The following is a 12,697-nucleotide window of genomic DNA, read 5'->3' as shown; positions in this document are numbered from 1 at the left end:
ACTGGAAATGGAGCGAGTACAAAAAAGGGCAACAAAGCTAATAAAGGGTCTGGAGGATATTAGTTATGAGGAAAGGTTGCGAGCACTGAACATATTCTCTCTGGAAAAGAGACACTTGAGAGGAGATATGATCTCAATTTACAAATACCATACTGGTGACCCCTCAATAGGGATAAAACTTTTTCGTGAAAGGGAGTTCAACAAGACTCGTGGCCACTCATTAAAATTAGAAGAAAAGAGGTTTAACCTTAAACTACATAGAGGGTTCTTTACTGTAAGAGTGGCAAAGATGTGGAATTCCCTTCCACAGACGGTGGTCTCAGCGGGGAGCATCGATAGTTTCAAAAAACTATTAGATAAGCACCTGAACGACCGCAACATACAGGGATATACAATGTAATACTGACATATATAATCACACACATAGGTTGGACTTGATGGACTTGTTTCTTTTTTCAACCTCACCTACTATGTAACTATAAAAAGAAAAAGGTAATGTAATTAGCAGAAAGTAGATACATATGGGCAATGATGAATTCTGCCCTGAATTTATACAGATGCAATGTCATTGGTCACACCAAGAAGGCTTTGTATTTCCGTTGTATTATTTGGAAGTGCAAAACCCATTTAAAGCAGATCAAACGCACCTATTACTGAATTATGAATGATCTAAAAAGCATGTCAAACTGATGCCATGAACACAAATCCAAAGACCTTTAAAGGATACGTTCACCTTTGGGAACATGTTCCACCTGATTTTAGGATGGAAGATGTAGCACGTTCCGAGTGCTGCAGCGCCTGCTGCCCCCCTCCTCCCTGTGGCAGCAGTACAGGGAGAAGTTCCCCATACTAGCTGTCAGTTTTTTAAAGCAGGCGGCCGTGTGGGGCTCCACCCACACAGCCGCATCATTCATTCACAGAGCTCTGTGTGTGGATGAACTACAAGTCCGGACAACCTTAGTGGCTGTTGGCTTGTAGTTCTCAATGAACTACTATGGTGCTGTGGAGCGTTGTGGTAGTTCAATGAGTCTTCCTGTCAGCGAGTATCCGCTTACCTGTAAGGGATGTAAGGGATGTACAGGTAAGCACGTACACTAACAGGGTGCAGGAGACCTGCATGGCACCAGCGATATCCTGATTACTAGTGGAAAGCTTTACAGGCTCCTAATATAAAAAATTATTATTGTACGTTTTCTTATCTGCAAAAAGATGTGTATTTATTATTATTATTATTATTATTTTTTATTTATTTATTTATTTATTTTTTTGTACAAAGCCGAACTTATCCTTTTAAACAAAGTCCTAATTGAGGGGGAAACTTCTCTGTGCCCCAAACAGCAGTAACCCAAAAGGGGCCCTAATTCTTCATTCTAGTCAAAACTAAAAGAAAAAGTTTTGGCTGGACATACTATACTGGTATAAAGTGCATATGAATAACCAGGACTAGCAAAATGTCTTGATAATAATATCTCATATAAGCACATAAACATAAGGTGTGTTCCATGGCCCTCCGTATATAAAGACTATATTGGACCAGATAATGGTCTATGTTGATTCTTGTTCCTCACACTCAAGACAACATTTTAGTGGTCCTGCAGTTATGCATAGGCACTAAATATTCACCTTCTTTCAGGTTTCATTTAGGCCACATTCACACTTATGAATAGACCAAATACTGATTACATGCGAGAACCCCAGCAGGGGCTCCCGACAATGAAAATAATGGGAGGCTGCTGGCTCCTGCAGCTAATTGTGATTGGCCCTGGATGCCCTGCTGGGGTTCTTGTATGTAATCAGTGTCGGGCCCAATCACAAGTGTGCCTATTCAAAAGTAAGACTATTTTTCTTTAATAAGCTCATTTTTATCTGCAGGTGGATCAGAGGGTTTTCAAGGATCTCATGAGTGAAAAGCTGCCCCGTCTCTGCGCTCATTTTGAGCAGCACAGTGTGGATTACACTCTGATTACATTTAACTGGTTCCTGGTGGTGTTTGTGGATAGTGTGGTCAGCGACATCTTCTTCAGAATTTGGGACTCTTTCCTGTATGAAGGGTCAAAGGTAAGAAAAAAGTCTTTGATACGTATATACTCACCGGCCACTTTATTAGGCACACCTGTTCAATTGCTTGGTAACACAAATTGTTAATCAGCCAATCACATGGCAGCAACTCAATACATTTAGGCATCTAGATGTGGTGAAGACGATTTTCTGAAGTTCAAACCGAGCATCAGAATGGGGAAGAAAGGGGATTTAAGTGACTTTGCACATGGCATGGTTGTTGTCAGACAGGCTGGTCTGAGTATTTAAAAAACGGCTGATCTACTGGGATTTTCATGCACAACCATCAAGGGTTTACAGAGAATGGTCCGAAAAAGAGAAAATGTCCAGTGAGCGGCAGTCCTGTGGACGAAAATGGCTTGTTGATAACAGGTCAGAGGAGAATGGGCAGACTGGTTTGAGATGATAGAAAGGCAACAGTAATTAAAATGACCACTCGTTACAACCGAGGTATGCAGAATTCCATCTCTGAGTGCACAACATGTCAAAGCTTGAAGCAGGTGGACTACAGCAGCAGAAGACCGCACCAGGTGCCACTACTGTCAGCTAAGAACAGAACACGGAGGCTACAATTCGTACAGGCTCACCAAAATTGGCCATTAGAAGACTGGAAAAACGTTGCCTGGTCTGATGAGTCTCGATTTTAAGCTGCAGCATTCAGATGGTAGGGTCAAAATTAGGTGTAGACCATATGAAAGCATGGATCCATCCTGCCTTGTATCAATGGTTCAAGCTGGTGGTGGTGTAATAGCGTGGAGGATATTTTCATGGCACACTTTGGGCCCCTTAGTACCAATTGAGTGTTATTTAAACACCACGGCCTACCTGAGTATTGTTGCTGACCATGTCCATCCCTTTATGACTATAGTGTACCCATCTTCTGATGACTCCTTCCAGCAGGATAATGCACCATGTCACAAAGCTCAAATCATCTCACCACTGGTTTCTTGAACATGACAATGACTTCACTGTGTGTGTGTGTGTGTGTGTGTGTGTGTGTGTGTGTGTGTGTGTGTGTATATAATAACTTTTTTTTTTCTTTTTATATATAGTTTGGTTAGATTAGCGAGTAGAAATAGATACATAATGAAAACTCCATTTGATGTGCAGAGTGACTGCATTTAAAGTAGAATGCAGTCATTCTACTTTATAATAAATAAATAAAATCTCTGCATCTACAGACTTTGACAATCTAACACTAACCTATCTAACCCAGTGAAGAAAAAAAAAAAATCAGTATACCTTTTCTGCAGGCGATCCGGCCCGATCCCATGCTGAGCTGGCGGCTACGGCTTCACTGTGAAAGCGGGTGTAGAGGACACATCCGACAACAGAAGCCCCATAGTAAGCCCCATGGTCACTTCTCATGCATTTCACAGCCATTGTCTGCTGTGTCCTCTGCAGAGCTTCTGCCGCTGGAGATCGGGTCGGATCGGCTTCAGAAAAGGTATGTATACTGATTTCTTCTTTATAGCGCTAGATAGGTTGGTGTTAGAATGTGCATGTCTGCAGATGCAGGGATTTTAGTTTTAGGATGGACTTATACTTTATTCATTCATTGGGTCATTGCCTCTTTGACAACCATAGTGCATTCTAGTGGATTCTCTGTAGAAGTATATGGCAATCTCACTCAGTGTGGTGACATACACTAAAAAAATGGAAAGGACATACAAGATATTCTGTCTCATTTTACCTACAACGTGTGGAGTTGCTTTTTAATGCTGGTTTTTTAATCCGATATTTTTTAGCTATCATATTTACTCCAGTGAAATCCTTTTCTGGTAATCTATTCAATTTCTTGTCCATATTTTAGGTGATCTTTCGCTTTGCCCTGGGGCTGTTTAAATACAAAGAGGAGGAAATTTTAAAACTCCAAGACTCTACTTCAATATTTAAGTATCTTAGATATTTTAGCCGGACCATTCTTGATTCAAGGTATGTTTTCTGCAGCTAGAAAGAATATGAATCATAGCAGATTGTTTGCTCACGAGAAATAGAAGTACCCTAAAAAATGTTGAAGCAATCCTTCATTTTACACCCTTTAATGAACATACCTGCTAGTTAGGATGCAGTGGCAGACATAGTACTGCATGAATCAATGTGAAGAAAATGCAGCTCCTTGAATATTACAAATGATACCCATGACCATTATAAAATGATATCTATAATAAATAAACCATATAGAAATGTACAAGCAGGCTTACTTAGTGCACAGTGAAGATAGGCCCCCTGTGGTGATCACGCTGCATGGCAATGGAGGGGGACAAATAACAGACCCACCTAGTGTTACATCCATCTTCAGGGATTTCTTTACTGACTTGTATAAAACGACAGCTCCTACTGAAACACAATCAATGTCCACCTTTCTTGAGAAGGTGGTTTTCCCACAGCTAACAGAGGAACAGATAGACCTGTTAGAGGCACCCCTCACTACCTACGAAATTACAATTGCCATTGCCAGTTTTGCCAGGTCTAAATCCCCAGGATCAGACGGACTCCCAATTGAGTTTTATTCGCAATACAGCGAAATCTTAACCCCTAAATTGTTAACCTTATACCATCACCTTTTCGAGACTGGGACTTTACCCCCATCTATGATGGAGGCAATAATAGTCCTCATCCCCAAACCAGGAAAAGATCCGGGATACCCAGAGTCTTATCGCCCAATATCCCTTTTACAGGTTGATATTAAAATACTCGCCAAAATGCTATCTATTAGGCTTAATCAGGTTATTCTATCACTAATACATACAGACCAGGCAGGTTTTATGCCTGGTCGCAACACCTCGTTCAATCTCAGAAAACTTTATATGAACTTACAGGCTACACACGAGGAGGTTGGCACACGAGTTGTGGTAACTTTAGACACAGCAAAAGCCTTCAACTCGGTGGAGTGGAGGTATCTTTGGAGATGTCTGGAGGGTTATGGTTTCGGTCCGAAATGTATCAAATGGGTTCAATTGCTATACCAGGCACCTAGGGCCAGGGTAGTGGCTAATGGATGGTCATCTCGGACGTTTGACCTCAGCAGGGGTACGAGACAGGGTTGCCCCTTGTCCCCATTATTGTATGCCCTTGCGGCAGAACCCCTGGCGATATCCATTCAAATGAACCCGGAGATTAGAGGCCTAAGACTAGGCTCTCTAATCGAAAAAATCAGCATGTATGCCGACGACACGCTATTGTATTTGGCGGACCCAGGCCCATCTCTATGTACCGCACTCCATACGATCGAACAATTTGGAACATTTTCGGGATTGAAAATCAATTGGGATAAGTCGCAAATTCTACCAATTGATAGCTTCCCACCCCCAGAATCCCAGGCTAGACTACCACTTCAGAGAGTTGATGTTATCAAATATTTAGGGATCCGTATATCCAGATCCCCTGCAGATTACGTATCCCTAAACATAGACCCTCTAATTTCCATGGTTAAAAACAAAATCCGGGTTTGGTCCAAACTCCCACTTGGGACTTGGGGCCGCATAAATTTAATAAAAATTATCTTACTCCCTAAAATGCTCTATGTTCTATGGCACTCTCCGGTTTACCTACCCTTGAAGCACTTTAAATCTCTAGAGTCCCTCCTTAAGCCATTTGTGTGGGGCGCTAACAGACATAAACTGGCATGGCAAACTCTCAAAAATCAGACTGACCTCGGTGGCACAGCTCTCCCGGACTTTAACCTATATTACATTGCATCACAGTTGTCACAACTTTTTAATTTGGATAAAACGGATAGTGAGAGGTTTCTCACGCTCCTATGTCCAAGGTGGGCACAACAAACCAAGGACTCGATATACGCAATAGCATCAGGCTCGGGAGGGTCGGAATTAGGGGACAATAGATTCTCTGTTATATCACTACAGGAAAATTTGGGACTTGGCTACCTCTAAACTTGAAATCCCACAGTTCAATGATTACACGCCAGTATGGCACAACAAGAATCTTCCTGAATTCAATAAAATACAAGACACATTCGTATGGTCTATACAGGGAATATTTTATCTGCACCACTTATTAAAAGACGGACATCTAAAAACTTTTGATTCACTTAAAGCAGAATTCACAATTCCGAATCAGATGTTCTTTAGATTCCTACAAGTCCACCATGCGGCGAAATCACAGTTTCCTGATTCCCTCCCAAGCCCTACACCTAATATTCTAATGGCAGTAATCAAGAACACAGACCCACATAAACTGATTTCAGCTTTTTATAACATGCTCTTAACCCCTGTGTCTACTAGAATAGCATATGCTCTTAAACCAAGATGGGAAAGAGATGTGGGACCAATAGAGGATGAGGAGTGGGGTGAGGCACTGGAGTCTTGTAGGGAGGTGTCCCCCAAATTATCAGATTGCCTGTCGCAGCTTTATATTCTTCATAGGGCATATCTTACACCCCTTAGAGTGGCAAGATATAAACGCACACAATCCACCACATTCCTGATGTGTGGGAAGGAGACTGGCACCTTTTTCCATCTGATATGGACATGTCCTAAGATTCAAGGTCTGTGGGAACAAATTGTGACATTCCTTCATGATACAATGGGCTCACCCCTAGCACTAGATCCAAAACAGTGTCTTTTAGGTATAATTCCAGATACAATTGACAAATACACAAAAACATTTCTCCATGAAACACTCTTTGCAGCAAGAAAGATTATAGCCAAAAAATGGATGAGACAAACGTCTCCTAAACTAGTGGAATGGAAGGTCAAAGTGAATAACACCCTGCCGTATAAGAAATGTATATATATTAATAGAGGCTGTCCTGTTAAGTACAATAAGATATGGGATCGCTCGCTCCAAGAATCTGATACCTGTGTATAATGCAACCAATTTTAGTTTGGAATGTTTCCTCGAAAATACATCTTATTGCATAGTCACTAAAATTCTATGTATGAATACTGAATATTTTCGCAGAATGAGCACAATGTACTATTCAGCATACGTATAGACTGTGGAATAATATATGTACATGTTGTCAAGTTTGTATGTTACAGCAAGTATTGCATGTATGCACCAGTTAATCAATAAAACATTGTTTGATAAAAAAAAAAAAAGAAATGTACAAGCAAGATAAATATGGATACAATGCACAAAAGTCCCTATTTTAAATTTAAGCTTCTTTTCTTCCCTTCATATTTTGTAAGTGGCAGCAGAAGTTGGATACATTTTTGCATTATCTCTATAGTTTAATATTTCCTCATCTATATTATAAGCCAGTCTTATGACTTCATAGCATTGTGCAATTTCAGAAAATGTTATGCTACTTAAAGTATAACTAAGGGAAAAACTTTTTTTTTTTAGTTTTGGATAGAGGGCAGAGGGATTTGAATGCTTGTCTTTTTTTATTGCTGTCTGTGCCTCCGTTTTTAAGGAGATTCTCCCTCTCTGTTTGTCCTGATTACCATTATAATTGTAGGTAAAAGTAAAAGAAAATTCCAAATTTTGAGCTGTCTTCAGAAAAGTAATCAAGGGGACACTTGTTCTGGTGGCTTGGGGATCCCCAAGAAATTCTCTAATTTACAGGGGTTATAACCCTCCTTTATTCTATCCAAAATGGGAAAAAAAAGTTTTGCATATAGTTCTATCTCAATTATGTTCACCACAACTCGCCTTCTTGGCAGTGTTGAATTCTTTGTGTACATGGAATCAGGACATTTATTTTTTTTATTTTTTGTAATGAAGACACTTGTGGGTTTTTTTTTTTTCAGACAATTGTAGTTTACTAGTCTGTAGAGGAATGTAATTACATTGTTACCACAATCCATTAGACAAAAATAAAATTGCATTATGACTGGAATGTTTCTTATGAATTGCAGAAAACTTGGCAACATTGCATTTGTGGACATGAATCCATTTCCATTACGCCAGATCCGCAACCGCCGCACATACCATTTGGAGAAAGTGCGTCTAGAGTTGTCTGAACTCGAGGCCATACGTGCAGATTTCATAAGAGAGCGAGAGACCAACCCAGAGAGAAGAGACCTCATTAGTGATGATGATGAAGACAGTTAAGCTGTGGCAGATGCTACAGAAGACTTCATAAAGTGTCTGCTCTAAGATAGTCCTGAACAACCTTTGGAAATAACGCTGGGCGTATTTCAAAGTAATGGAATCTTTCCTTCAGGTATCTGCTGTGGCCAAAATCATCTGAACACATTCTCTAAAGCCAACTTTTGAACCCATTAAAGGGTAAAGGAAAGATGTTTGGTAATATGTGTCAGACCACTGTTACAAGACAATTCCATGAACTCTTGTCGGAGATGGACAATGTTTAATACGAAGCCTATATGTCCTCTGGTGGTTGACCTTCCTGCAGACTTGTTTATCATACTGTCAACTAATCATATTTTTTTTTTTATAATGCTCAGATCAGTGAAAGAAGATTGCTGATGATTATGGCACTTTCCATAAACAGTATTTGTAGTAGGCAAAGCAAGACTCATCTAAACATCTTGCTTCTACCTGGATGTTCTTTTAAAATATGACTCAAAGCACTTGGATATGCTTGTCAGCAGTTCTGTTCTTCACTATAATTCCAGGCCGTTCCTATTTCTGATACTTCTTTTTTGTATCTATAACAGATATAAGTATTTTTTTTTTCTATATTTTGTTAATTTTTTTATACTTTCATTGACCTTCCATGTATCATTGTAATACTTTGAATATGTAAACAACATTAACTGAAGCAGTATTAGAAAAATGTTGGTCTGCTTGTACCCAGAACAATCAGGGGGTAACATGCTGGATAAATCTAGGACCAAAGTAATTTAGCCACTCTTCTTCATCTTGTTATTAAATGGTTAATTAAGTGTAACTCGGAGTGAAATATAAAAAATTGTAATACTGTCCACATCAGAGGCAATGACTTCTGAAACTACCAGTATCAGTTATGGTTTCCCCTCCTGTGAATGGGTGACAACACTGTAATCTGGCCCGTGAATATTCATGGAGCATTGTCACCTAAGCAGCATTAAAGGCCCCATTGGACCACGCTGCAATATCTTGTCACATAATAGGGTTGATTTACTAAAAACGGAGAGTGCAAAATCTGGTGCAACTCTGAATAGAAACCAGCTTCTAGACTTTTTTTTTTTGTCAGAGCTGACGTTAGAAGCCGATTGGCTACCATACACAGCTGCACCAGATTTTGCACTCTCCAGTTTTAGTAAATCATCCCCATTGTGTCTGGACATCCCACTGCTCACCATTTCAGTATCGCCTCGAACCATGCAATATTACCCACCTCCCACAATGAACCTTGGAGGTGTAGTTTAGATAGCCACTTCTGTTTCATAGAAAGATGGCATATAGGTGCTGTAACTCCCCTTCTTCCAGCTGTACCACATTTGCTGCCAAAAAGTGCGTGAGCCACAAGAAAACGTTAAGGTTTTGTCCCCTTGTTCACAAAATTACACGGCAGTCTGCATATTAGCATAATAATGCGTACTAAGGGAGGGGAGAAGGCAGCAGGGAGAGCAAGCCTTCCCACTGACTTTAAAAAAGGAATTTGGGACACTGGAATTTGTCACATCTATGTGATGTACAGCAACCTTATGCAAAGAAATATTAACATCAGATAAGCTTGTCCTAAGCAAAAATAATTTGCTTCCGCTTGTACAACACGGATGGACATGAGTGTTCCACTTTCAGTACAAAGTGCCTGAAAGTTACATTTAGGGGTTCTGTCTCATTTACACCTAAACACTGATTATTACAGTATGTGCTCTGCTGGTCCAGAGCAATAAAGACTCGAAATTGGTGGGACCAACGTTAGTCTTTTTCTCACCTAAACACCTCTCCCATTATGGCCACTATCCGTTTGAATGGGTTTCCACTTCTTTAAAAAAGGTGAAAAAACACTTTAAGTCTGTCTTGAATGAATGAGCATGAAATAATGTGATTTTAAAGAGGAAGTAAACCCTGATGGGTTTTACTTCCTCTTTATTTCCCTGCAAAGGTAAAGCATAATGGGCTACTATGCATCGCATAGTAGCCCATTATGTGTCACTTACCTGAAACTGAAGCCTGCGATGTCACTGCTGTCCCCACTAGCAGCGAGCATCCATCTTCACCCCTCTTCCTTCCAGTGCCGCAAACTCCGGCTCTATGACTGGCCAGAGTCGCGTGAAGTCACTCCCGCGTGTATGCGGGAGCCGCCAGTCACGGCATGACCCCCTTTAGAAACGGCACGATCTGCCCTTTCTAAAGTGCGCATGCGCCGTAGACATCAGCGTACAGCTTTATTGTAAGTATCTCCTAAACCGTGGAGGTTTAGGAGATATTTCCAGCACCTATAGGTAAGCCTTAATATAGGCTTACCTGTAGGTAAAAGTGGTTGTACAGGGTGTACAACCACTTTAAAGGATTAAAATACATTACCTTAAACACTTGGAAACTACAGCTGTGCATGATGGTTGGTGGAGTCGCTAAAAATGTTCACGGCTCGAGACTGGGCTTCAAATTGCCTGAAACTGTCTGTGTCGTTTTACTGCAGTCCAATTCAACATTCGTTTTTTTATGTAAGAAGAGCAGTATTTATGCCATTTGGTTGCTATGGGCAAACACAGGCAGTTCTTTAAGCACATGAAATATCAAACACATTGATAATTACAGTTGCACTCAAAGGTCAATTATGGACGTGCAACTAAATTGATTTGTCCATGTGGAGGCATTAATGTTGTAGTAAAGGAACTATTTTTAATGTGTATGGGAATTTATAGCCATTCATCTGCAAGTATTAAAAGATCCCTTATAAAAGGGAAAATGTAATATCAACAATGGAAAGGGTAAAGGTTTCTGTATACCTGATGATTAGACTTGTTTTGGGTGAATGGTCTCTAATATCTACAATTCCAACTTTATATCATTTGATTGAAATTGTATGAAATAAATACAGTCTGTAGCCTGTTTGATATGGCATAATTCAGGAGCTATGACTTTTCCTTATATGTGGACTGGACCAGAATCTTGCAGCAATCAGGCCATATCTGTACATTTGCCCTTTTACAGTTTACCACATTACAGCTGAACTCTGGAAATCATATTTTTTGCATACTTACATTGGGCTTGCCTGACTTCCTGTAAGTATGCATATGTGATGTCTCCAGGGCTGCTGGTAATACTGTAAATAACTGTTGTAGCTATGAAAAAATACAAGGTATTCCATAAATGGCGGCAGGGCTGAGTGAGTGATACTCTGTGGTTGGTGTGCAATGGGAAGCTGCTCTCACGGAACCTGGAAGATCGCGGCTCTCGCTGTATGAAGCATGGGCTACTACAGACGTTTGCAGCAACGCCAGTGGCCTTCTTGATATCGGAAATGAATACTTTCATTGAGCCAAGAGTATGGGAAAAATATAATTCCTGGAGTTTAACTTTGAATTTGGTAGTAGTCTGGGTTCCATCTCTAGTACATTTTACCAGAGTACCTTACAATATTCAATAATTCCTTTGGGTTTGTCTCATATTTTGATAATCAACTAAGATTACCAATTATAAGTGACAAGTTCTAAGTTTAATACTAGATGGTATTAAAATTGTTTTAAACTTTTTATCTGAAAAACAACTGTTGATGTCTGACATGAAGCAAGACAGAAGCTACCATTCTCTAACTCGTGGGCTGCTTACCTGTGTCATCATTCATGGTGAAGTTGCTTCCCTGGCCCATAACTGGAAGACAGAACAAGAGGCAGAGAATGTCAGCGTCTATCAGAGGTCTCTCATGTAAGTATTTAACTTATGTCAAATTATATTTAACACAGTGATTGAGCCATACAGATAACTATTTCTAGTGCTGCTATGGTCTTGTAGTGTAAAAAAAAAGTCATATGATATGTCTGATAATTTTGTAAAATCAGAATTCCTGTTACAAGCTTTGCATCTTGTATTGGGATGTGAAAAGTTGGGTTTTGTTGTATAAGGGTCTACTTTTGCTTTTTAGTGTCTCTTAAATATTCAATTGTGGGTTACTATACAGTGTTACACATTCCCCTTAATCAGTTATGTGACATGTTTTATTTTTTTCATATTAAATATGCTGGATTTTCCTGTTAATTGTGTGTCTTTTATTTTAAACTTAATTTTACAACTTTAAAGCTAATCTCCCGCACTGCAAGGATTAAAGTGTATCTAGAACAAAAACAATACATTGCAGCTTACCTTTCCTTAGATGTGAATTTTTTTTTTTTTTTTTTTTTTTACTTTTTTCATACTTTTTTTTTTTTTTCTAGTTTATTCTTCTTTATTTTCACCTGGTGATCCTGCCAGGAAAACACTCCCTGTCCTGTGGTGACAACCTTACTGTATCTAAGAGGAGCTTGAACTGTCTTTTTATAGGGGATGGTAAGATCACTTATACTTACCTGATCTTCCACTCCGCCTGCAACCGTCACTCCCCTCTGCTCTTGCAGTGGACTGTCCCTTGGTGTTTTACGTCCAGTGCAAGGCTATGGTACCTTTTAATGACATCGGAGGACCTTAAACCACCAGAATGCAGGGGAGAAGAGGCTGCAGAGACCGGTCTAGCAGTGCAGAGAAGCCTGCTGGAGCAGAGGATCAGATAAGTAAAACTGCTGTACCTGGTCTCCCTAGGCATAAAAAAGCAGTTAACCCTTGAAGTGTGGACACT

General features: G+C 39.9%; 1 protein-coding gene across 1 annotated transcript in view; it reads left to right on the top strand.

Moving 5' to 3' along the window:
- Window positions 1-12,123, top strand: part of TBC1D2B (TBC1 domain family member 2B) — a 129,037-nt gene extending 116,914 nt beyond the window's left edge. Inside the window, exons 11-13 of the mRNA XM_073619164.1 lie at window positions 1,873-2,058; window positions 3,872-3,993; window positions 7,887-12,123. Coding sequence (XP_073475265.1) covers window positions 1,873-2,058; window positions 3,872-3,993; window positions 7,887-8,082 — 504 coding nt within the window. The 3' untranslated portion in view covers window positions 8,083-12,123. The remainder of the gene's footprint in view (window positions 1-1,872; window positions 2,059-3,871; window positions 3,994-7,886) is intronic.
- Window positions 12,124-12,697: the final 574 nt, after the last annotated feature.

This window comes from Aquarana catesbeiana, linkage group LG03 (genome assembly GCF_042186555.1).
Source record: "Aquarana catesbeiana isolate 2022-GZ linkage group LG03, ASM4218655v1, whole genome shotgun sequence".
In the NCBI taxonomy this organism is placed as follows: Eukaryota; Metazoa; Chordata; class Amphibia; order Anura; family Ranidae; genus Aquarana; species Aquarana catesbeiana.
This window is presented reverse-complemented; position numbering and strand designations above follow the sequence as displayed.